At 41.8% G+C, this 21,451-nt stretch overlaps 2 protein-coding genes across 9 annotated transcripts in view; one reads left to right on the top strand and one right to left on the bottom strand.

The window, feature by feature from the left end:
* Positions 1 to 1,694, top strand: part of LOC125892646 (potassium-transporting ATPase alpha chain 1) — a 29,494-nt gene extending 27,800 nt beyond the window's left edge. For 3 of the 4 annotated variants that reach the window (XM_049582730.1, XM_049582733.1, XM_049582732.1), the window contains 2 exons: positions 814 to 915; positions 1,358 to 1,546. In XM_049582730.1, coding sequence (XP_049438687.1) covers positions 814 to 915; positions 1,358 to 1,541 — 286 coding nt within the window. In that variant the 3' untranslated portion in view covers positions 1,542 to 1,546. The other variant, XM_049582734.1, reaches the window with a different exon arrangement.
* The window catches only part of LOC125892645 (DENN domain-containing protein 3-like), a 35,737-nt gene that overhangs the window by 4,339 nt on the left and 9,947 nt on the right, over positions 1 to 21,451 (bottom strand). For all 5 annotated transcript variants that reach the window (XM_049582729.1, XM_049582725.1, XM_049582726.1 and 2 more), the window contains exons 10-28: positions 20,991 to 21,110; positions 20,407 to 20,522; positions 20,139 to 20,294; positions 19,951 to 20,047; positions 18,197 to 18,300; positions 17,886 to 18,067; positions 17,582 to 17,741; positions 16,318 to 16,513; positions 15,990 to 16,161; positions 13,729 to 13,988; positions 12,466 to 12,636; positions 11,932 to 12,061; positions 10,295 to 10,402; positions 8,658 to 8,797; positions 8,279 to 8,439; positions 7,983 to 8,119; positions 6,352 to 6,470; positions 5,812 to 5,949; positions 2,801 to 3,076 (exon numbers count right to left, since the gene is read on the bottom strand). In XM_049582729.1, coding sequence (XP_049438686.1) covers positions 2,858 to 3,076; positions 5,812 to 5,949; positions 6,352 to 6,470; positions 7,983 to 8,119; positions 8,279 to 8,439; positions 8,658 to 8,797; positions 10,295 to 10,402; positions 11,932 to 12,061; positions 12,466 to 12,636; positions 13,729 to 13,988; positions 15,990 to 16,161; positions 16,318 to 16,513; positions 17,582 to 17,741; positions 17,886 to 18,067; positions 18,197 to 18,300; positions 19,951 to 20,047; positions 20,139 to 20,294; positions 20,407 to 20,522; positions 20,991 to 21,110 — 2,886 coding nt within the window. In that variant the 3' untranslated portion in view covers positions 2,801 to 2,857. The remainder of the gene's footprint in view (positions 1 to 2,800; positions 3,077 to 5,811; positions 5,950 to 6,351; positions 6,471 to 7,982; positions 8,120 to 8,278; positions 8,440 to 8,657; positions 8,798 to 10,294; positions 10,403 to 11,931; positions 12,062 to 12,465; positions 12,637 to 13,728; positions 13,989 to 15,989; positions 16,162 to 16,317; positions 16,514 to 17,581; positions 17,742 to 17,885; positions 18,068 to 18,196; positions 18,301 to 19,950; positions 20,048 to 20,138; positions 20,295 to 20,406; positions 20,523 to 20,990; positions 21,111 to 21,451) is intronic.

Consider the following 21,451-nt stretch of genomic DNA (forward strand, 5'->3'; position numbering starts at 1 on the left):
TGTAAACAAGAAGAACTAGATACATACAAGCTGTGTCTCTTATTTAGTGTTAATGAATAGCTTAATAAATGTTAAACAATACTTCAGCCACAACATGACCATTGTAAATGAGTTAGTCATGCTGTGTTACCTTAAATCCGTAAAGAAAACTCTTTTCTCGCATGTGTCGGTGAAAATTCTCAGTCATCCAGTTCATGGTAATCATAAGTGCTAATCGTAGGTAACTGGACTTGCTTGAGTTTCTTGAAGAACTGAAGAAGCCTCTTGGATGAGAGGTAAAACATCTTCGAAAAACTGCGATATAGCACTTGTAATTTTTCTCGCATGCCTCCACAGAAAAATGGCAAATATTGATTGATTGGGGGCCACATGTAACAGCAGCAAAACTGTATCAAAACATCCGTGTACAAACTGTCACATATCTTGTACGGGGTAATGCAAGTGTCATTTATCTAGTCGTATGCTCAGTACTTCTCAAACATGAATTTTTACAAAAAAAAATCTTCACGTTGGAGTCTGGCTTTGAGATCATACATTCAATTCAGTTTTAAACAGTAAGTTTTAGCAAAAAAACATGTTTGGTAAGTACTGAGCATCCTTGACTTGATAATGAAACTTAAACATTGCCTATTTTCTGTGGAGGCATGAAAGAAAAACGATTTTCTTCATAAATTCAAGGTAACACTTCATGACTAACTGATATACAAATGGTCATCTACTGTAAAACTCTGCAAACAGGTCTTTTTTGCCGATGTTTTTGTCAAGTCATTTCATATGTAAATAAACCTAATGTGCTTCTCTATTTGTGTACAGGAACAAGGTCCTGGTTACTGCCATCATCTTCCAGCTCTGCTTGGGTAATCTGCTGTGTTACTGCCCTGGAATGCCCAATATCTTCAATTTCATGCCTATCAGGTAAAGGCACAGTGGACACCATCTGAACTCATAGCTCAGATTGGATTAGAGTAGGTCAAAACCTCATTACTGGCATTCACTCAGCCACAGACTTTGCCCAGCTGTTGTGGTCCAACCTAAAATTCATGTCAGTTTATCTTAAAATAAAGAACAGTACACTTAAACAGAGTTGCACAGCTGAAGGGAGCTGCACCCACTGTTCATTTAACACAACCCTCCCCTATTCAGCTCCGGTTGGTGATGTACGTCCCCGTGTGACTAGTGAAGTTCCTCTGATAATAGATTGTAAAAGTCCTATGAGTGCCAATTAATCGGTTTGACCTCTGAGTTAGGGGTTGTTACTGAAGTTTACACGCATGCTGTGGTCCAGGTCAAGTCATTTCCCACATTTGACATAACTATGGCCCGAGGTCTCATGTTACATGTTGTGTTTTCTCTCCAGAGTCCAGTGGTGGTTTGTTCCTCTACCGTATGGTATTTTAATCTTTATCTACGATGAAATCAGGAAGTTAGGAGTCAGAAGATATCCAGGAAGTAAGCCAGGATTCTTTATCCTTCTGTCAAACCGTTTAACATCCATTCATCAATCATTATTAACACCTCTGCGAGTATTCAGTGTTCATTAATCTATTGTTTGTAATCTCTCAGGTTGGTGGGATCAGGAATTATACTACTGAGACCACGGAGGCTCTTTCACTCATCCATCTACATAACAGCATCACTCAAAAGGAATGCTACAAACCTAGAGGACCTGACCCAATTCACCATGCATCTATACTTCTCTGTGATCTATGTATTTATAGCTGAAACTGTCTTTTAATATTAACATTATAATAATGTTCAAGAGTCTGACTAAATAAGTAAGAGGGCATTAATTACTGAAAGCCATCAATGGATAATTCAAACAGATTTGTTGTGTTCCAGCTCTTTGACTGTGGCTGCATTGTGTTTGTACTAATAAATATTAAGACTCAAATCAATAACAAAGTAGCAACTGTTTTTTTTGTTTTGTGTTCCTTGTGAGTTGTTAAAGGTTGTATCTTTTACTTATAGTACAGTGCAGCTGTAGCCAGTATCTCACTATCACTATCCTCATTCATATTTCAAGAAGTGACAAATCATATTCAGCCACAAAATAAGTCTGAAAAGCTGCAAATCAGAACAGAAGTACAGAGAGTTGTTGCATAGAGATGATACACCGTCTCGTGTAGTTGCATTGGTGAGAGTCGGCAGGTTTTTAGAACATTGCAAATAGCTGTACGTTTCAACTCATCTCGTCATGAATATTTGGTCTGAACTGGGCCTAAAGGAATTCTTCATCCACAAAATGACCATTTGGAAACCGGTCATGCTGTGTGACATTTAATTCATGAAGAAAACAGTGAACTTACTGATATACTGATTGATTAGAGACCACATTTAACAATAGCAAAACTACATCAACACATCTCTTTGCAAACTCTCACACAACTCTTGCAGTACAACCCAGGTGTCATGTATCCAGTCATATGCTCAGTACTTTCCAAAACCAGCCACTGGATAAACGACTGGATAAATGAAACTTGGATTATACTAGGGCTGCCCTCGACTAAGAATTTTCCTAGTCGACCAACAGTTGTCATTTAGGGCCATTAATCGACTAGCCGCCCGCATGTTAATTATATTAATTTAAATATTATATATGATTATATTAAGTTTTCTTCCCAAATTAAAGGTTTTTTCATTTTGAGATTTTAAACTACCATCAGAAAAACAGTCACTAATGAAATATGGCCTCAAAAAAATGATACTCCACCTCTCTGCACAACCTCCCACAGGATGATCGTGTTGTCACAGTCGAATATCCAAGGGGCAAACATTTATCATGTCTGATGTATGTACTCACAAGTACTCATATTTGTCCTTTTGTCCCATCCATATGCATCCATATCTTGCTTCATCTCTACTCCACTTTCCAGATGGCGATCTTTCCATCATGGCGTGCAGAGCCACTCAAGACGTAGCGGTCCTCAGCTGAGCAGAGGGTCTGAATGCTGTCTGAATGTGCCTGCAGCTCCTTCGCCACGGTCTGGCTCTCTGTGTCCATCACCAACACCTGACTTCTCAGCTGATTGTCACACTGGCCTCCAACACCACTCCAACCACGACAGCCCACCCAGACCTGAGGAGAGGCGAGGGCATGGGGGAAAGGTAGCAGGGGATAATTGATGATTAAAGAGAGGGGAAATGTAAAAAGTTTGAGTTACAAAATTTGTCTAAAAATGAATGGCAACTTAAAAAAATTACAGGTAACAGTGCAGCTATGGTATTCATAAGCTGCCTAGTAGAAGCTGACTTTCTAACATGCATGTCTAAAATGTTAGAGACATTTGCACCAAACAAATTCATCATTGCTATATAACCCCACTGTGTCAGTAAGCAACGTCTGCTTTGTGTTCTATGAACCACAAAAAAATTACTACCTGACATCATGCTTTTGGGTTGTCCGTCCCATTCTCGTAAACGCTCTATCTCTTGAACACCTCAGAAGGACTTTCTCCCAATTTAGCACAAATGTCTACTTGGACTTAGCGATGAACTGACACCCCCACACCTCATGGTGTGATACCAATTTACAGTACAGGCCAAAAGTTTGGACACACCTTCTCATTCAATGCGTTTTCTTTATTTTCATGACTATTTACATTGTAGATTCTCACTGAAGGCATCAAAACTATGAATGAACACGTGGAGTTATGTACTTAACAAAAAAGGTGAAATAACTGAAAACATGTTTTATATTCTAGTTTCTTCAAAATAGCCACCCTTTGCTCTGATTACTGCTTTGCACACTCTTGGCATTCTCTCGATGAGCTTCAAGAGGTAGTCACCTGAAATGGTTTTCCAACAGTCTTGAAGGAGTTCCCAGAGGTGTTTAGCACTTGTTGGCCCCTTTGCCTTCACTCTGCGGTCCAGCTCACCCCAAACCATCTCGATTGGGTTCAGGTGACTGTGGAGGCCAGGTCATCTGCCGCAGCACTCCATCACTCTCCTTCTTGGTCAAATAGCCCTTACACAGCCTGGAGGTGTGTTTGGGGTCATTGTCCTGTTGAAAAATAAATGATGGTCCAACTAAACGCAAACCGGATGGGATGGCATGTCGCTGCAGGATGCTGTGGTAGCCATGCTGGTTCAGTGTGCCTTCAGTTTTGAATAAATCCCCAACAGTGTCACCAGCAAAACACCCCCACACCATCACACCTCCTCCTCCATGCTTCACAGTGGGAACCAGGCATGTGGAATCCATCCGCTCACCTTTTCTGCGCCTCACAAAGACACGGCGGTTGGAACCAAAGATCTCAAATTTGGACTCATCAGACCAAAGCACAGATTTCCACTGGTCTAATGTCCATTCCTTGTGTTTCTTGGCCCAAACAAATCTCTTCTGCTTGTTGCCTCTCCTTAGCAGTGGTTTCCTAGCAGCTATTTGACCATGAAGGCCTGATTCGCGCAGTCTCCTCTTAACAGTTGTTCTAGAGATGGGTCTGCTGCTAGAACTCTGTGTGGCATTCATCTGGTCTCTGATCTGAGCTGCTGTTAACTTGCGATTTCTGAGGCTGGTGACTCGGATGAACTTATCCTCAGAAGCAGAGGTGACTCTTGGTCTTCCTTTCCTGGGTCGGTCCTCATGTGTGCCAGTTTCGTTGTAGCGCTTGATGGTTTTTGTGACTCCACTTGGGGACACATTTAAAGTTTTTGCAATTTTCCGGACTGACTGACCTTCATTTCTTAAAGTAATGATGGCCACTGGTTTTTCTTTAGTTAGCTGATTGGTTCTTGCCATAATATGAATTTTAACAGTTGTCCAATAGGGCTGTCGGCTGTGTATTAACCTGACTTCTGCACAACACAACTGATGGTCCCAACCCCATTGATAAAGCAAGAAATTCCACTAATTAACCCTGATAAGGCACACCTGTGAAGTGGAAACCATTTCAGGTGACTACCTCTTGAAGCTCATGGAGAGAATGCCAAGAGTGTGCAAAGCAGTAATCAGAGCAAAGGGTGGCTATTTTGAAGAAACTAGAATATAAAACATGTTTTCAGTTATTTCACCTTTTTTTGTTAAGTACATAACTCCACATGTGTTCATTCATAGTTTTGATGCCTTCAGTGAGAATCTACAATGTAAATAGTCATGAAAATAAAGAAAACGCATTGAATGAGAAGGTGTGTCCAAACTTTTGGCCTGTACTGTACGTAACAGGCCAAAAAGTCATTCACTGTTTCACAAGCAGTAATGACACCTGTCATACAGTATGTAACCGGATCCTTTCATTTACTAAGGCCACCTGTACCTACCTGCTTGCCCAGATGCAGCCAGTGGAAAAAAAACAAACATTCAACCCTATTACTTGTTCCATATGCTATGTGCAACAGGGAAAACCTATGTACGTTAAAATCAAACTGAAAATGGGCTTAACACGGTTCATGGAGGTGGATTCAGGCAACTGTGTTGCTACATGTTCTTCTACTTTTAATAAAATGCTTCAGAACTTAATTAGTACTCAGTATCCAGACGTAAAAAAAAAAACATTTAAAAGAACTGATAAAAACACTTTAGTATATAAAAAGTGAGGAAATAAAAGACAGTCTAAATCAACTTAAAAACTCAAGTAAAACCAGGAAAGGCTCTTCAGTAAAAGTATGTTTTAGGAAGGGATTTTAAAGAAATCACTGACTTGGCCAACCTGATTTCCTCAGGCAGACTGTTCCAGAGCCTCAGGGCCCTGAAAGCAAACTCTCTATCCCTTTGGTTTTCAGTCGGGTCTCTGGAACAGACAAAAGACCTCTGCCCGAGGACCTCAAAGTACGTCCTGGTGTGTACGGAACTAAGAGGTCGGCATCACAGCTCACCTGGTCCTTGACTCGAATCATGCAGGTGACTCCTGAACTGTCCGGCAGGGAGATTCTCCTGAATGGACGTCTGTGGTTGTTAGTGTGCCAGAGAAACAGCTCCCCTGAATCTGCACAGCCCGTCCACAGCTGACCTCGCTGGAACAAACACACAAAAACAGGAAAGTCACATGTATACTTGTAGCATGTGAAAACAATTCGGTAATGTCAAAACACTTTCAAAAAACATTTTTATCTGTAGCCAATGGGTTTGTATGCATATCAACATATTTCAGCCAAAGAAATTTTCTGAACATCCAAGTGTCAGTAAGTGTCTCAGTTTTGATGGCTGCAGTGACTACATGCTCCAGCTCCATTATCACTATCTAGGTGCCAGCATTTATTTCTTCTTCTTTGAAATGTTTATTGCTGTTTTGCATGATTGCTGAATTGACTGTGAGAATACCGACTGAACAGCTTGAATGACTGACTTGCTAAACCACTAAATGGCTAATAACCTGCTTAATTAATGAACATACTAGCTGAGGATTGCAAAGTCACCTCTGGGATGATAATGAAGCAACTGAAGCAACTGGGCATGCTCCGTATGTCATCAGGAAGTACCATTCGTCTTTGTGGTGTCCCACTCTTTTTCAGTTCCACAATGCTGTCACCACAACCTGCACACAGACACATTTCAGTCAAGCAGCAACCTCCAGGAGTTAAAAACGAAGCAAACGCTGACGAGCCCACAACTGCAGTTCCTCTAATGGCCACTTGAGGCTGAGTCAATCCCCACAGACAACCATGTTAAAATGAAGAACTTTGCAGCAGAAATAAACATATTTACAGGGTGGTACAAAAACAAATGTGGTCACCTCTGGCTCCGAAAATACAAGATTGCAATGGCCAAAATGACAAACTCAAGGCTTCAAAACAGAGCAACAGGCTACCCCCATTATTTTATACTGTCTATGGTTTAAACAAGTCGTTACCAGGGTCTTTTTTGGTGGTACGGTGTATTTTGAAAGTAATGAGTAGATGCTATTGGTTGGTAGGGTATATAGGTTCACCTATTCAAGTACTCGTTAACGTTAATATCTAATCAGCCAATCATGTGGCAGTAGCTTAGTGTAGTTAGGCATGTAGACATGACCTGCTGAAGTTCAAACCGAGCATCAGAATGGGGAAGAAAGGTGATTGAAGTGACTTTGAACGTGGCATGGTTGTTGGTGCCAGACGGGCTGGTCTGAGTATTTCAGAAACTGCTGATCTACCTGGAATGTAATGCACGATCATCTCTAGGGTATACAGAGGATGGTCCGGGGGGAAAAAAAAAAAAAAAAAGGCCAGACCTGTTTGAGCTGATGGAAAGGCAAGAGTAACTCAGATAATTGCTCATTACAACTGAGGTGCGGACAACATGTTTTGAAAATTCATTAGTAAAAATGTGTGGGAATCCTGAACCTCGAAGCAGATGGGCTACAGCAGGCACCGGATGACACAAACTGGAAAACATAAGATTGGGAAAACGTTGCCTGGTCTGATGAGTCTGGATTTCTGCTGCCACATTCAGATGGTAGGGTCAGAATTTGGTGTAAACAACATGAAAGCATGGATCCATCCTGCCTTGTATCAATGGTTCAGGCTGCTGCTGGTGGTGTAATGGTGTGGGGGATATTTTTGTGGCACACTTTCGGACCCCTCAGCACCATCCTCTGATGGCTACTTCCAGCAGGATAACACACCATGTCACAAAGGCCAAATCATCTCTGGATTCTTGAATATGACAATGAGTTCACTGTACTCCAATGGCCTCCACAGTCACCAGATCTCAGTCCAATAGAGCACCTTTGGGATGTGGTGGAACGGGAGATTCACATCATGGATGTGCAGCCGACAAATCTGCAGCAACTGTGTGATGTCATCATGTCAATATGGACCAAAATCTCTGAGGAATGTTTCCAGCACCTTGTTGAATCTATGCCATGAAAAATTAAGGCAGTTCTGAAGGAAAAAGAGGGTCCAACCTGGTACTAGCAAGGTGTACCTAATAAAGTGTCCGCTGAGTATAGTTGCCCTGTAGTTTCATTATAAAATGAGGATAACTGTGATAGTGAAGAAGAAAATTAAAAGCCAAAGTAAAAACAACTGTGATGGGGCAGAAAGTGAATGGAAGTGTTTGCACTTACAGCACCACAGTGTGCCATCATAGATCTGTACGGAGGAGAGACGATCACAGCTGAGGTGGAACTGTCGCTTCACTTTGAGACTGACAGAGTCCCACTGCAGAATGGTCCCATCACAGCTGCAGGAGTATGTCTGCTGACTGGGAACGACAGTTTGAGTGAAGCTTTCATTTTAAAAAACAAATTAAACACTAACACCGATACGACACGTGAGTTTAGACTCACCTTTATAAAACTGCTTTTAATGTTTATTAACTCAATAAAACTAATAACTGCCCTAGAGGTAACCGTCTCTCTACCTGTTGTGTTGATCTCTGGAGTCCGCTGTGAGTCCAGTCACTTCATGTCTGTGCTCAGTCAGCTGTTTGTTGCAGGACATGCTTTGAGTGTCAATTATGTAGATCACAGAGTCCTGAGAGCCAATCCACACCTGCTCCTGGACCAATCCCAGCATGCAGTTCTACAAAGATGCCACATGGGATCTCAGTTTTACTTAACTTAGAAGGTAACAGACTCAGAAACAGTATAATTAATAGTATAATGTACATATTGTACATCTGTAAATACACAAAATAGATGTAAAATCATTTCTTAAAATAGGAACTCCACCAACGTTACCCAACAAAGTCTGTTTAAACAAACACTCCTAGAAATAGAGTACAGCATGTGTGTTCTCACCAGCTGCGACTCTCCAACCTGGATGCAGTCCTGCAGCATGGACCAGCTCGCTGCATCAAACACAACCACTTTGCCTCCACTGAGAGCCACCCACAGTTTGGGGTTCATCTCACCCTCTGAGTCATTGCAAGTCAGCTGACCTAAGTGAGACAGAGGCAAAGGGAGAGAGAGCAGTGGAACAGAGAATTGTGAGAGCTGACTGTACGCAGTAAAAAAGGGACACCACCACCACCACCATGAAGATGAGAACCTCGCCGGACTGGCCCACATTATTGACAAACATCTTCAGCAGCAATGGTAATAAATACATAAAATGGACAGCAATTAGTTGGTCAACATTTAAAGGTCCACACTGTAGGATTTAGGAGGGATATACTGGCAGAAATTGATGAACTGCTGACAGTGAAAGTGTTGTCACTGTTAGTGCGATCACTCTGCTGATGGAAGGTTGAGATGGACTCAAGTCATCACTGCTGCACTGTTGCTTTTTTTCCCAAATATCTTAGTGTTGATTACTTTATTTCTGGCATTTTAGCATTCAGGTGGGAAATGTGTGCGTATCCCTAATGAGATCAACCACAAACATTATTCCTGCACAATCTTATCTGTAGCATTTCATTTACTCACTTTCACTCAGTGTTTGGAGAATATTTCTCCGACTTCTTAGTGTTCTCACCATTTTCTCCTCTGTTTAAGAAACCCTTAAGCCTCTTCAAAGTCCTCCTCCCTGCTCCTAACAGTTCTTCACCTTAGGAACCCTCTTTAACGTCAAAGATGCTTTGTGAATAACTTTTATCTTTACAAGGACCTGGTCTTAACTTTAAGGGGAGAGTGACTCTGTTCTTGGAATTTCGTCACTAGGAGCGACTCGTTGTACTAAGAAGCTTCGTAAATACGGCCCCAGGTCTGTTTGTTTTGGAGTGGAAGAGACCTCAGTGGATAATATGGCTTCTGGTAAAAACCTCCTGAGCATGTCACAGAAAACATTGAGCAGACATTAGCATGTGGTGGGCTAGCGGTCGCTCTCTGACATGCCTGACAGCTTCAGAGAAACACTGGTTGCAATCTGTAATTGGAACTGCTACACGCCACTTTATCCCCCTAAATCTTACACACTAGACCTTTCGGTAATTTTCATTTATGTCCAATATCCTAATAAACAGTTGATAAATGGCAGGGACTTAGAATAAATAGCAGTCCATACACACTATGACAGCATGCATCAGCCACATCTATCACTCCATAAAATCTCGTTATGTTCTGTATTCAGCTGAGCTCAGATGTCTCTTCAAACCAGGCCGGTAGCCTCTGGTGCTTTTGCTCTCTGTCACAGTGTAGACAAATGAGAAGCTAACAAAGACTGCTTTTATCCTGCTTGCTAACACGCAGCACAACAAGGATAATCAGGTTATGTGGAAAGGTTTCACTTGAGCCTCTGCTGCCATACAAACATTTACAAAGTGCATGATAATCTCTGTGTTCAGTGTGTGAACACATAAACTCATTAGAATTACACAGAAGCTTCTTTGTTGCTCTGAACTGTGAACAGTGAATATAAACCAGGAGACAATGGGGAGACATGCTGTGTGAAAGATGGGCAATAAAAATGAACAGACACTGTAAATTTCACCACATACCTGGTGTGTACAGCAGCACATGCACAGTCTGAGGTTCAGCCAGGTCCACTGATGGGTTGATCTTGTGTTTCAGAGTCTCTGAGGTAGTTTTAGGCACCATCATGGGCACTGGTCAGAGAAGGAGAATGGAGAAGGGATTAAAGAGAGGCACGGGAGAGACAGTGTGAGAAAAACATAAAATACTCGAAGGGCACTCTGTGAACGCAGACCTCCACCAAGGCCAACAGTCCAGTCTTCCAGAGGTGGGTTTCCATTCAAATGGATCACAAATTTCACCAGAACTTTCAGAAAATGGGTGTTTATTCATCAATTATTGTCATGCATATGTTATTTTGTATTTTGAGACTTTGTGGTCCTGGATAAACACTAGCGCTGCAATCTTAGGGGGAGAAAGTTGTGATTAGGCTTTAAAAAATGAGGGAAAATGTTTTAATCACAGGTCTATGCATCTAAAAAATGATATTATCCTTAATCCAAATGTTAGTGAACAAAATTCTAGCCTATTGACAAGCTTACATGTTAGCGTAGCCTGCCTTGTTAGCAAGCTAACTCACTAACCCTGCAGTAGCTCAGGAGGATTTTGATTACTTGAATTTGGGTAACTTGGCTTAGCTATGAAGAAGGTCAAAGGAATTTTGAGAGAAGCACAGTAGCAGCACACTGATGATGTCAGACGGCTGTGATTTGTCAATCATGTTGGTTCAAAGAAACTATAAAATACAAAAATATAAAATGATATTTTCCATGTGTTGGTCCTTAAACACAATGTGGGATTGTTGATGAAAGAAAATGTTCTACTTGGCTAAATTACATCGTGCATGTCTGGAGATATTTCCTTGTTATCTCTGGTGGAGTTTATTGCAGATGATTCACATTTGGATTCGAGTAAGAGTGTTAGTTGCATGATATGTGTGCATTTCCATTTCCATAGCTACACCTTAGTTTGAGAAAAAAAGCGTGGTGGTTCTCTATGACACCACTGTCTCTGAGTGCTCCATTACAACTGCTTTCTGTATTACGTCTGAGTTTAATACAGTTGAGAACCCAATAATTAACCTTTGACAAATGCTAAATGTAATATGAAAAATGTTACTATGTGTGCAACAATAAACTGTTCAAAATAAATACCATTGACTAAAATTCAAATATCAGTTTACCAGATTATTATTATATGTCCTATTGCCAAAGTTCTGTCACTGTTTAACGTTACTACCATCTACTGGATTCTCAGATGTATGGCATTTCTTTCACCAAGGCCAAATGCCCTAACTTGCAATGTTAATGAAAGTAAAAAATAATTAATGTATCCGCCCCATGTTTTCAGATCTGCTGCACCCGTCCACTGTGTATCATAAAAGTTAGGCCTGTAGTTTTTCTGTAATCCTGACAAACGTCCTTGAAGGGACTAATGAAACGATCAGTTGCTTCATCAATTAGTTGTTTCACAGAGCATTTTCTGGCGACCAGTTTGATCATTAATTAATCACTGAAGTCATTTATTGAGCTCAAATACCAAGTGCTCTTTAGTTTAGCTTCTCAGTGGTGAGGATTTGATGCTTTTCTTTGTATTACGAGATACTGTGTGTATGTATAGAAAGAAAAAAAGATCAAGCAGCAGCACAAGAGTGAGCCCATACCTTCATGTTTGATCTTATCGAAGTAGGCCAGCTTTGAGGCGGCAATGATGGACCGCTGTGTCTGCAGGCAGCCCATGACAGCATCCATTAACAGGACGTTGGTCAGAGCCTGAGTCATGTACTGAGGGTCCTAAAGAGACGATTAATAAAACACATGTTTAAGAGGTGTTTGCATAGTAGATTATTACTAACACAAGGAGGTTTGCAAACTAACATACATTAATGTTGACTTGCATAGACAAGAAAATAAATCACTGCAGTAGGTCATATCAGGTTATGTGCCGATATGAACCATTTGTCAACCCTATATATTACTGTGAGCAGCAAAGCGATGGTGAGGTCACACTAACACCAGTCTCTGCACATATTCGCTCCAGAACTGAAGCCCATGTAACACATTCACAGGTCAGAGTTCACCAGTGCACAAATCTGACCTGTGGGCCAATGGAAACAGTGCTGTCTTGATGGACTGAGGAGTGTTTGATATTACAGAGTTTGTTACTCCAGTGGTGTGCCGTCAACCTTTGTTGTTACCTTGTGCTGGTCGGCCATCTTGCGTCCAGCCCACATCTCCTTCACCACAAGGTTCCAGAGTTCGGTCTCTGTCTTCAGGTTGGCCTCAAACACCTCGAGCCTACCAGCGGTCTGGATACGAAGGGAGGGGATACGAACAAGTAGAAAGGGAGCTGAGATGATCTTCACCTCCTGCACAAAGATGAAAAATGAGTTATTTATTGATGTGAGTGTAGAGTTATAGATTAAGATACCAAAGCATGATATGAGAGGAAAGGGATAAACCTCTTCCACTCCGCTCAGACGCCTTTCAGAGGCTGTAGGAATCCATTCATTCAAACATGTCATGCTAGCTTCTCAGAAAGGGGGTTAATAATGCTCCAACGCTCCATTTTCACAGGGGTCGCTTAATCTAACACCTCAAAATATTTTAATGAAAATGGGTTCTCTTGGTACCAACTAGTCTCTTCTTTACAAAATTCCCGCTTTATGCAAATCCCATGCAGTTTGGGGAAAAACCATGCAGTTCTACTCTTGGAGTACAAGTGTGTTATTTTTGCCTATTGTATTAGAATATTTCTGCACACTGGGTCCATAAACAGCTCTGGAATTGCATAAATTCAGTATGACTGGCAAGATGAGACTCTTGTGGATTCAGTGTAGTGGGGCAATCTTTAGAAACTTGACCTCACTGTGTGAAATGACTTATTGTGACCCCAAGGATCAACAGAGCCTCATGAAACTTTACAGCCACAAACTGGAGACATTGGGCATTCAGAAGATGTATGGCTTTCATAGGTATACGGAGAACAAGGGGGTTTCTCTGCAGTTACCAGAATAGAAGTGCTTCCCATCCAGTCGCTCAAAAGTGCAAGTCTTACAGAAATCTCCTCATGTCAAAAGTTTTTGATGCCAAATTACAGCATGGATTTTTGTACACTGCTCCTCAGGGTCTATCTGTCTTAATGTGGTATTTTAGAGGAATTTTTAATTTTTTTTTAATCAATAGTCAAGTGGTAACAAAAAAGCTTAATATTTGTGCCAAATCTGTGTAACAACCCAAAAATTGCTGCAACAGCTTGAGACATAATTCAGCATGGAAACGCCCACCATATATTTCCATCATAATGTTCTTAGCCGTTACACACTCTAAACTTTGAATAGGCGCCTAACCAAAACACAATGTTTCTTAGAGATTAATGACTAGACAAACTCTAGACAAACTCTAAAAAAGACAAAAAAAGGGTCTATGGTAGGGAGTGGAAGGGGTTAAAGACACTTGACCTGTATGTCTCTGAACTTTGTGATTTCCAGGAAGCCCGGTCGTCCCTCGGTGAGCAAGAACAGACGTTTCTGCGTCATTGCAATTTTACCAACACCATGGGAGGTCTTGACACACGACGACAACTTGTAGACACACTCGCTATTGTCAAGATGGTCTATGACCTCAGAGGGCAAGTTGACGTCTTGCGCCTCGGCCTCAGTCTCCTTCCAGACGGTGTAGAAGACTCTGAAGAGATCAGGGTCCACTTGCTTTGGCTGGCCTGTGACACAGAGAGAGACACGTATGTAACCAGGTGCGAGCAGACATACAAACATACAAGACAAAGAGATGTTTCCACACTGAGGGGGGAAACGTGCAAATACAAGCTGGAAACATGTACATTGACCCACTTGCACAGATTAGGTTAGTTCCACATTCAATCTCGGATATCTCAGAATAGTGTGTATCATTGTTCTTCATGTGTTACTAAATGACCGTCTGAATCTATAAAGTGCTGTGATCAAAACAGACTCCCAGACGACAATTACAAGCCATTCAGTCTCATGTTCAGTCCAGACACGGTTCTGTTTTCATTCTATCTAGTCCTGCATGATTGCCTTATACGTCAGACAAAAGTCAAAACAAAGTCGGGGAAAATCACGTGGAGAAAATGGCTTCAAAGACTTTGTGTGAAGCAGCTCATTACTCAGTGGAGTAACACGCCATTAGCTCATGCCTTAAAGTCTGAATCTCTGTCAGGACCCTTGTCACTTTATATCCCCTCTCTTTCTTCCCCAAGGATACTTTGACATGCGGACTGGAGGAGCCGGGGATTGAACCAGCAAACTTCCGATAAGCAAACATCCTTCTGAGCCACAGTGGTCCCAAAAGCATTAGAAAGCTGATCATCCCTTGATCTGTCCTAGAACCAACTAACATTTAGGCTTAGTGTCCATATTGTGTTTTTAAATTGTTGCCAATGAGGAGAGAGTGTATGATGCCCCCTAGAGAGAAAAAGCTACACCTAGTATCTTGTTTTGGGGTCTTGTTCACAAGTGAGGGTAGAACGGAGTGTGAGATGGATCAGCCATTTGTGCGGCTTCTGCGGTGATGCGGGCAAAGTGTCGGACCGTCGTGATGAAGAGGGAGCTGAGCCAGAAGGCAAAACTTTCAATTTTCTGGTCCATCTACGTCCCAACCCTCACCTATGGTCATGAGCTCTGGGTAGTGACTGAAAGAATGAGATCACAGATACAAGCGGCCGAAATGAGTTTCCCCCGTGGGGTGGCTGGGCTCAGCCTTAGAGATAGTGTGAGGAGCTCAGACATGTGGAGAGAGCTCCGAGTAGAGCCGCTGCTCCTTCACATCGATAGGGATCAGTTGAGGTGGTTCGGGCAACTGATCAAGATGCCTCCTGGGCGCCTCCTACTGGAGGTGTTTCAGGCACGTCCCACTGGTAGGAGGCCGCGGGGTAGACCCAGAACACACTGGAGGGATTACATATCTCATCTGGCTTGGGATCACCTTAGGGTCCCCCAGGAGGAGCTGGAAAGCATTGCTGGAGAGAGGGACGTCTGTGGTGTTTTGCTTGGCCTGCTGCCCCCGCAACCCGGCCCCACAGAGTGGATAAAAATGGATGGATGAATTTAGCGACAGTTTCAGCAAATGTGACAAAGTAATTTTTTTTTTTTATAAAAGTTGACCAACTACAGCTTTAATGATTCCTTGGTTCCACAACACTGATTTTTCACCAAAACAGTGAGTGATCAAAGACCTTATAGTCCTCGTCAGGTGATTAAGAAAAGTGTAATACTATCTATTTTCCAAATTGATTCCCTTCACTTCAGTTGGAGAGACATTTTACAGTCTGTGTGTGTGAGCTAAAGTGCATGTGCTGTACAGAGTGTACTTCACGCTTACAGAACACTAAGGAGTTCAACAGATCATCTCACTGCTGATTGATTCCACCGTGTCGGCAACAAGTGATGTAATTGATTTAAAACTGTTTCATGTATTGCTGATGGAGAAAACAATTACTGTATAGTCACTTCTGTGTCCACCATCAAAGGATTCCAGAAAAATGGCCTAATGCCTTCAAGATTTACAGATCTTTCACCCTGGAATTAGATTCTTGATACAGAATTTTTAGCATTTTGCCTTGACTGATATTGCCAAATGCTAAATGTAAAATGCGGCGTCTGAGGTTCTACACAAGTCATATATATTTTAAGTATCAAGAGATCTCTAAACCACACATATCATCCTGCCTGTCCTCACTTACCATCATCATTGAGAGCATCAAATAATCTGTGTATGGTTGCTACGTCCTTAACAATCCCACACTCCTGAACGCAACGCACAAACTCCTCCTGATGCAGATGCTTTCGGGGAAGCTCAAACTTCTTGACGTGGTCATCAGGCTGCACCGACAGCTTCTCATTCTCTGTCTTCACCTAACAGATGAGAAAAAAGACAACATGACGTCCATCTTTGCTACTTAATCACCACCAGAGGCAGACTTACACAATCAAACATATTGTCTGTCAAACTGAGGTTGCCCTCCAACCACCACTACAAGATTGGATTAAGGGCTGTGTAAACTGACTGACCTTGAGGATTAGTCTCTTGAGTTCTGGTCGTCTGTCAGCTTGCTGCCTCTCGTCTCGATGCAGTGAGTCCACGAGCCATGAGACCAGCTGCGTGGGGAAGATGGCGGTATCTGTCTTGTAGAGGTTCTGGAAATCAATCAGGGCGTCCAGCCGCCGCCAACACAGTGTGTTGATGAGACCACGCAAGTAATAGAATCTGCAGAGGGAAGATTATTATATTCAATCCTTCAGGCTTTACAGTAACAAAGTTTTTCCACAACAGAGAGAGAAAATAAATGTTGTTCATTATTTGTTCTTTAGTCCCTTCAGGATTTCACACTTCTTGTTCCACACACGTGCTCTGGGCTAACAATAAACCAGTGTCCTGTCCAGTGCACTTTATCTCTTCGGATTTGGCGATCCATTTATTCTCAAAACAATATATACATGCTCACCAAAACACAGAAGGGCGACAGCACTGTCCATATGTAATCATTCTTCCATTCAGCACTTCAGTTTTTCCCGCCAATACTTAAAGCTTTTCAACATGTTTCCACAACATGGTCAAAAACGGTTTCCTTCCTGTTCCACACCTGATTCTCATCACCTGGAGCATACCTATATGTCCTTCACATGAATGCTCCACCCTGTGTTCAGTTTAGGAACTGCATCTATTTTACATGTAGTGATCGTTATTTAAACATGAAACAAACCAAACACAAATAATGTTATTGCAGCTCCAACATGAATCATATGCCTCCAAACGGTTCAGTTCCTTTAATTAATGCCACCATGATTTTCTGACCGTTTCACATCACAAAACAATGGCGTCAAACTCACGCCTCTACGCTTCTAGAGACTTGCAACAAAATGGAGTCATGGAGGGGAGGAGGAAACGCTCCAAAGCGAGGCTTCAGTTACAAACACAAGTGACAAAGTGCTGCTGTAATGTCTGTTCAATGATCACTTCAAGTAAAGGTGGAAACAGCAGACATATGCTGAAACCACTGTCTACACAATATGGGCTTAAACTGCAGTAATGCCATGTATCTGACACTTTACATGTGAGTGCCACTGCTTCCAAACTGAACAGCATACTCATTAACGCTGAACAAATACTCTCACATTTCATCCATTTTAGAAGAAATCAATAATTGCTGACAGACCAACATTGTTAAGCTGTAAAACACTTGATTGTACAAATTAAATCAAAGAAGATAGAAAAGACAGGGTCATTCCTGAGCAGATGTCAAGAGAAGCCCGAGGAGTAATAAAAGCAGAATACCTGGCCACCAGAGTAGAGTTCTCATTTTGGACAGAGAAGATGGCTTTGCCAAGCTGTTGGATCAGCTCACTGTAATAACTTTGGACAGAGTGGAAGGACAGAGAGGCTGGGAAATCTGGGAGCTTAAACACCTTTGCCGGCTTAGGAGGAGTTCTCAGCACTGGGAGACAAAGAGGAAGGGAGCAAATGAAAAGAGAGGAAATGTGGGGAAGAGGCAAGGGGGGAGAAAGGGAGAGAAACATTTAATCTTCCTTTCCAGCTACTTTGTCTATATGTTGACAATTTGTGCCCCCGTCAGTCTCACCAGGGTCAGACATGATGATCCTGGTGAGCAGTGTGTTTCTTTGGAAGCTGATAGTTTGGTCGAGGTTAGGGAGGCTCATCCCCAGTCTTTTACTCAGCTTGCTTTCTGTAATAGAGCTCTGTCTCCGGGCTTGGATCTCCTGCATGGTGGGTCTGCGTGGGATCTCAACCATAGCCTTCATCCTAGACGACATGTGATAAAAACAAAGCAAGGGTACTTTTATCTTTTTTTGTTTGGTACCTCGCCACAGCAGTGGACTCCAAAATGTTAGTGTTAGTGTTCAAGGCTATAGGTCGAGGTTTGGATTTTACCTGTGCATCTCAGAACGAGTGCTGAGTGACTTTCGAGCAAAGTTGTCCATTTTCCTGTTGAGACGATCCTTGAGGAAGAAATGGAAGATGTGCGTCTCCAGCACCTGCAACGTAACCATGTTAATTTGAAGATGAGCACCAGGCCAGCATCCCAAGTGTGCTGAGAGGTGTCAGCTCATTTGTTACCCATTCAAGTTAAAGTAACAGAAATATCACTTGTTTAATTACACCCTATTTGCACAGGACTTATATTACCTGGGGACCTCTGTTAATTTGTAATAATTGTGGAGGAGTCTGATCTTAATCCCGTGCAAATCTGTCATGTCCGTAATTTGTCAAGTAAAATTTCCACTGCAAATTACCTACAATATTTCACCAAAAACAGAGGTAATGTGATAGCATTAGTCCTGTAAGAAGCGGCATCTCTGTGATTTGGGGTCATATTTAGGGGTAACGTTTTCTCTGGGCCTCGTTTCTGCCTGGTCGAGAATTACGAAGGGTGTATTGGTGATTATAAATCAGAGTCTTGACAGTATTTTGGGTGCAGGAGGCTCATCTCGCTGCACAGCATGGAGACCAGTTCACATAGAAAAGTAAGCTCAAGTCAATCAGGAGAGTGAAGCCTTGAAAAATGATGAGATGGATGACATGTTGCAAAAGGGCGTCATGCAGGAAGCAAAATACGAACATATTTTCTCTTATTTTTGTTCGTATCCACAATCTGTTCTTATTTCGTTCATGCCCACCGATTTCTAGATTTCACAAGTGTTTTGTTGTTTATGCTCTTCTGAGGTTTGAGAACATTTTACATGTAGGCGAGAGCACTCTTACAAAGATAAGATAAAAACACTTGTTTGAACAGTCCACAAATTGTTGCCCATCACAAAGAAACACAAGTTTTAAGTTTGAGAAACATAAAAATACATGAATTTCATATCATCAAATTTAGATTAGATTCAGAGCAATTAAAATAATTGGATTATTAAATTAATTATGCCATACTTCAGTTTCCATGCCTCCCTCTGCGGACTAGTGGTAGAATGTAACGCACATTCACTCAAGTACAAATTTGATGTACTTTTACTTTACTTGAGTATTTTAATCTCGTGCGTTTTTCTACTTACTTTTTTTACTTCTAGATACTTTCCATGCAAAAACATTTCATGGTTCCAGCTTCTCAAATATAAAGACTTGATGCCTTTCCTTTTTAATTTTAATTATTTTGATCGAATAATTTGATTTAAAACTTTCTGCACTGATTACTTTTACTGGCGTCACGATGGTACAGTGGTTAGCATTGTCGCCTCACAGCAAGAGGCTTTCTGATTTGGACCCAGGGTGGGGGAGCCCTTCTGTGCAGAGTTTGCATGTTCTCCCTGTGTCAGCGTGGGTTTTCTCCAGGTGCTCCGGCTTCCTCCCACAGTCCAAAGACATGCAGGTTAACTGGTGACTCTAAATTGTCCGTAGGTGTGAATGTGAGTGTAAATGGTTGTCTGTCTCTGTGTGTCAGCCCTGTGATAGTCTGGTGACCTGTCCAGGGTGTACCCCGCCTCTTGCCCAATGTCAGCGGTTACAGAAAATGAATGAATGATTACTTTTACTTGTAATACTTAAATACATCTTCCTGATTGTACTTACATAATTTTAGTGCGGAGTGGTATTAATACTTTTATTAATTAAGAAGGGGGGTGCTGGTACATGAGGTCCCCTGGTAACACTGCTCCTGTGCAAACAGGGTTTAAGATAGCACTTACCTTTTTGTAAAACAGCTGTTCAGCTGGCTCTCTGGTTTTCAGGAACTCTCCACTGTTAAACACTCGATGTTCATAGTTCAGATGACTGCTAACATCCCTGTTATATGCACACATGTATACATTAACAAAATATTTATTTAGGGGAGCCATCCTGGTAGATCTCAGTACACAAAGAACACACACACAACCTGAATATGTTGACCATCAGTTCCAGTGTGATCCTCTGGATGTCGTGGTTGAGGTTGTGTTGCCATGCTCTCCTTTGAGCCCGCTGCTCACTGATGTCAGTGCAGCTTGCTTGGCTGCACTGACACAGGTCAAAATGAATCTGAAGGGACTGACACCTGCAAAGACACACTCACACTTCACAAATGTTTTCATATCTTATTTGTACTTCTGTATAGTATTAGTAGCAATGATCAGTAGTCATATCATTCTTCGCATTACAGTGAGCACCTCTGTGTGAAGCAGTCTGCAGCAGCCAGAGGAATCTCTGGTAGGTCGAGAGTCTCAGAATAAGAAGTGGAGACACTTCCTTTATCAATGTTGATGAGGATCAGATCATCTGTTTCCTGGATGGGGGAAGATCGAGAATAAAATAAATGTCTTTATCTCTTTGTCGTGCATTAACTGATATGCTTATAATGGAATGGGGCAACTGAGGCTCAGGAGATAAAGCGGGTCATCTTTTAATCACAAGGCTGGCAGCTCCTCCTGCATGTCAAAGCAGGACACTGAACCCTCGCATTGAACCTTGCATGGCGGCTCTACCAACATTTCCATTGGTGTATCAGTGTGTGTGTGTGTGTGTGCATGAGAGGATTGTTGTTAAGCAAATACATGACAATACTAACAAATGTTTTGTGATCTAGAAAGATTTAGTGAGCAACAAGAAGTAACAGTCAAATGTAATGTGATTAAAACATATGTAAACAGTTTTAACCTGCTGTAGATATTTTTTGTTCTAATTCTTTATTTATTAATGACACAAATTTCCCTCTATTAGCAGTTTTAACTAATTGGAAAGGTTGGGTACTCACAGCAGCAACCTCTTCAAAATGGCTGAGATGGCAGCCCATTAGGAAAGCAGTGGGAGCCATGAGAAAGTCCAGCATGCCTCTGGCCAGGACAGGAACATATGGCTGCTGCCACGACAGAGGCTGGCAGAAAGATCAGGGAGGCATGGATGAAAAAAATTATAGAGCGAAAGATTAAACGATGGACCGTGTGATGATTTGGGAGAATTCAAACCCTTTCAATGCGGCAGATACATCATCATCAGATTGGGGGTGGGCGACATGGCCCAAAAATAATAATCACAATCATATCATAGGTTATATTTTGGTGTCACAGCACAGTAGAACAGTGCATCACCACTCCAGAGTCTGATAAATCTTTCTGCAGGTCTTTTGCAGTGAACAGGAGTTTTGATTTGCCTTTCTAACAATCCTACAAGCAGCTCTCTCTTACTTAACTATTAACCAAGATCAAATCTAACACT

This window comes from Epinephelus fuscoguttatus, linkage group LG8 (assembly GCF_011397635.1).
Source record: "Epinephelus fuscoguttatus linkage group LG8, E.fuscoguttatus.final_Chr_v1".
In the NCBI taxonomy this organism is placed as follows: Eukaryota; Metazoa; Chordata; class Actinopteri; order Perciformes; family Serranidae; genus Epinephelus; species Epinephelus fuscoguttatus.